The sequence below is a fragment of the Cololabis saira genome, chromosome 12 (genome assembly GCF_033807715.1).
Source record: "Cololabis saira isolate AMF1-May2022 chromosome 12, fColSai1.1, whole genome shotgun sequence".
Lineage (NCBI taxonomy): Eukaryota > Metazoa > Chordata > Actinopteri > Beloniformes > Belonidae > Cololabis > Cololabis saira.
In genome coordinates this window covers 8,926,568-8,928,351 of record NC_084598.1, presented here as the reverse complement: position 1 = coordinate 8,928,351, position 1,784 = coordinate 8,926,568, and the positions used below count along the sequence as shown (strand labels likewise).

The 1,784-nt window shown below is 41.0% G+C and overlaps 1 gene segment (V, D, J or C); it reads left to right on the top strand.

Moving 5' to 3' along the window:
* Positions 1-990: 990 nt before the first annotated feature.
* LOC133456192 (Ig heavy chain V region 5A-like) lies at positions 991-1,461 on the top strand. The segment is given in 2 exon segments: positions 991-1,027; positions 1,112-1,461. Coding segments are annotated over 2 exon segments (387 nt in total).
* The last annotated feature ends 323 nt before the right edge of the window (positions 1,462-1,784 follow it).

The following is a 1,784-nucleotide window of genomic DNA, read 5'->3' as shown; positions in this document are numbered from 1 at the left end:
GATGACAAGTTAATGAGTGTTAATTACAAGTTGGTGAGATTTCTAAAACTGTGTTTCCCAGCTCTGGTCCTTGAGGCACACCGTCCTGCGTGTTTTAGATGTCTCCCTGCATCAGGACACTTGATTCTAATGGACAGTTGTCAACAGCTTCTGCGTCTAATGGTGTTGACTCAAGGTGTGTACAGAGCTGTGCAGACCTTGATTATTAAACTAATGAGGACCATCAATCAGAATCAGGTGTGCTTAAGAGCAGGGCCACTCGAGGACCAGGGTTGAGAACCACTGCTCTTGAGGACCAGGGTTGGAGACCCCTGACCCCAAATACATTTGTGATCTTTTACCCCCTTATTCCTCAGCTCTTTCACTTCAGTCCTCAGATCAGAACCTTTCATCCATCCCAATAACACTTTTTAAAACTAGAGGAGATCACGCTTTCTAATCCATTGCCGCTCGACTGTGGAACGCTCTTCCTCCTGTTCTGCTTCTGGCCAATAGTGTTGACTCTTTTAATAAAACAGCTGAATACATTTTTATTTAAGCAAGTTTTTAGTTGACGGGGCAACTTGTTTTTCATTTTAATTGTTTTTGTGTATACATTTCTTTTATTTTTGTCATTTTTACATCCATCTCAGTCACTGTGTTTTAACTAATTTAATTTTAGTTTACTCCGCATTTTATTGTAAAGCGCTTTGTGATTTTATCTGGTAAAAGTACTGTAGAAATAAAGATTGATTAGTTGATTGAATTCCACAGAGTGGCATGAACATATTTGGGTTGGTATAAATAAAGTTATGATATTCTGATGAGAGAATTAATCCTGTCGGTGTTTCACTCTGCTTTGTCATCATTTCATTGCAGTTTTCATTTTAGAGAGTATCAAACATTATTGTCATTTGTTTGAGTCTATGCAAATTTTGGTTCCTCCCATCGGCTATAAAAACATGTCACAGTGTGAGTCGAGTGAACAGGAGGTTTGTTTCATCCATAAACATGTTTGCAGCTGTGTTCCTGTTGTCAGTAGTGGGATGTGAGTCACTTCAGACTTATAATGATAAACTATTTTTAATGTAACCAGATATTTGATCAGAAATCGTGTTTGTCTTTTTTACAGGTGTGAAGTGTGAACTGCTGACTCAGCCGGCCTCTGTGACTGTGCAGCCAGGTCATCGTCTGACCCTCAGCTGTCAGGTCTCTTATTCTGTGAGCAGCTATTGGACAAACTGGCTCAGACAACCTGCTGGGAAAGCACTGGAGTGGATTGGATATGCAAAAGTTGGAGAATCATCAGGCTACCAAGAGTCACTTAAAAACAAGTTCAGCATTTCTGCAGACTCTACCAGCAACACGGTGACTCTGAATGGACAGAACATGCAGCCTGAAGACTCTGCTGTGTATTATTGTGCCAGATACCACAGTGACACAAACATCAGCAGACCTGAACAAAAACCTCTCAGAGCCTGAAAATGTGTAACATGAACCCACCAGAGGAGGAGCCCTCACCCAACTAAGGGCCCGATTTACTAAGATCCTAAATAAAGAGTACTAAATTGCGTGTGCACTGAAAAAGTTTGCACGTGCTGTTGTTGTGTGTTTTGCGGATGATCAACTAAGTTTGCGTGCGCAATTGATAACAGGTGCAAACCTCAGTATTTAAATGAGATGTTGCGTGTCTTAAGGTTTGCGGCGCAAACTTTGCGCCATGGAGAGTCTGGATGGAAAGCAGGATATAGTCGCAAGCGCAAAATTAAATTTGACGAGTTGGAGTTAGAGATATTAGTGGAAGA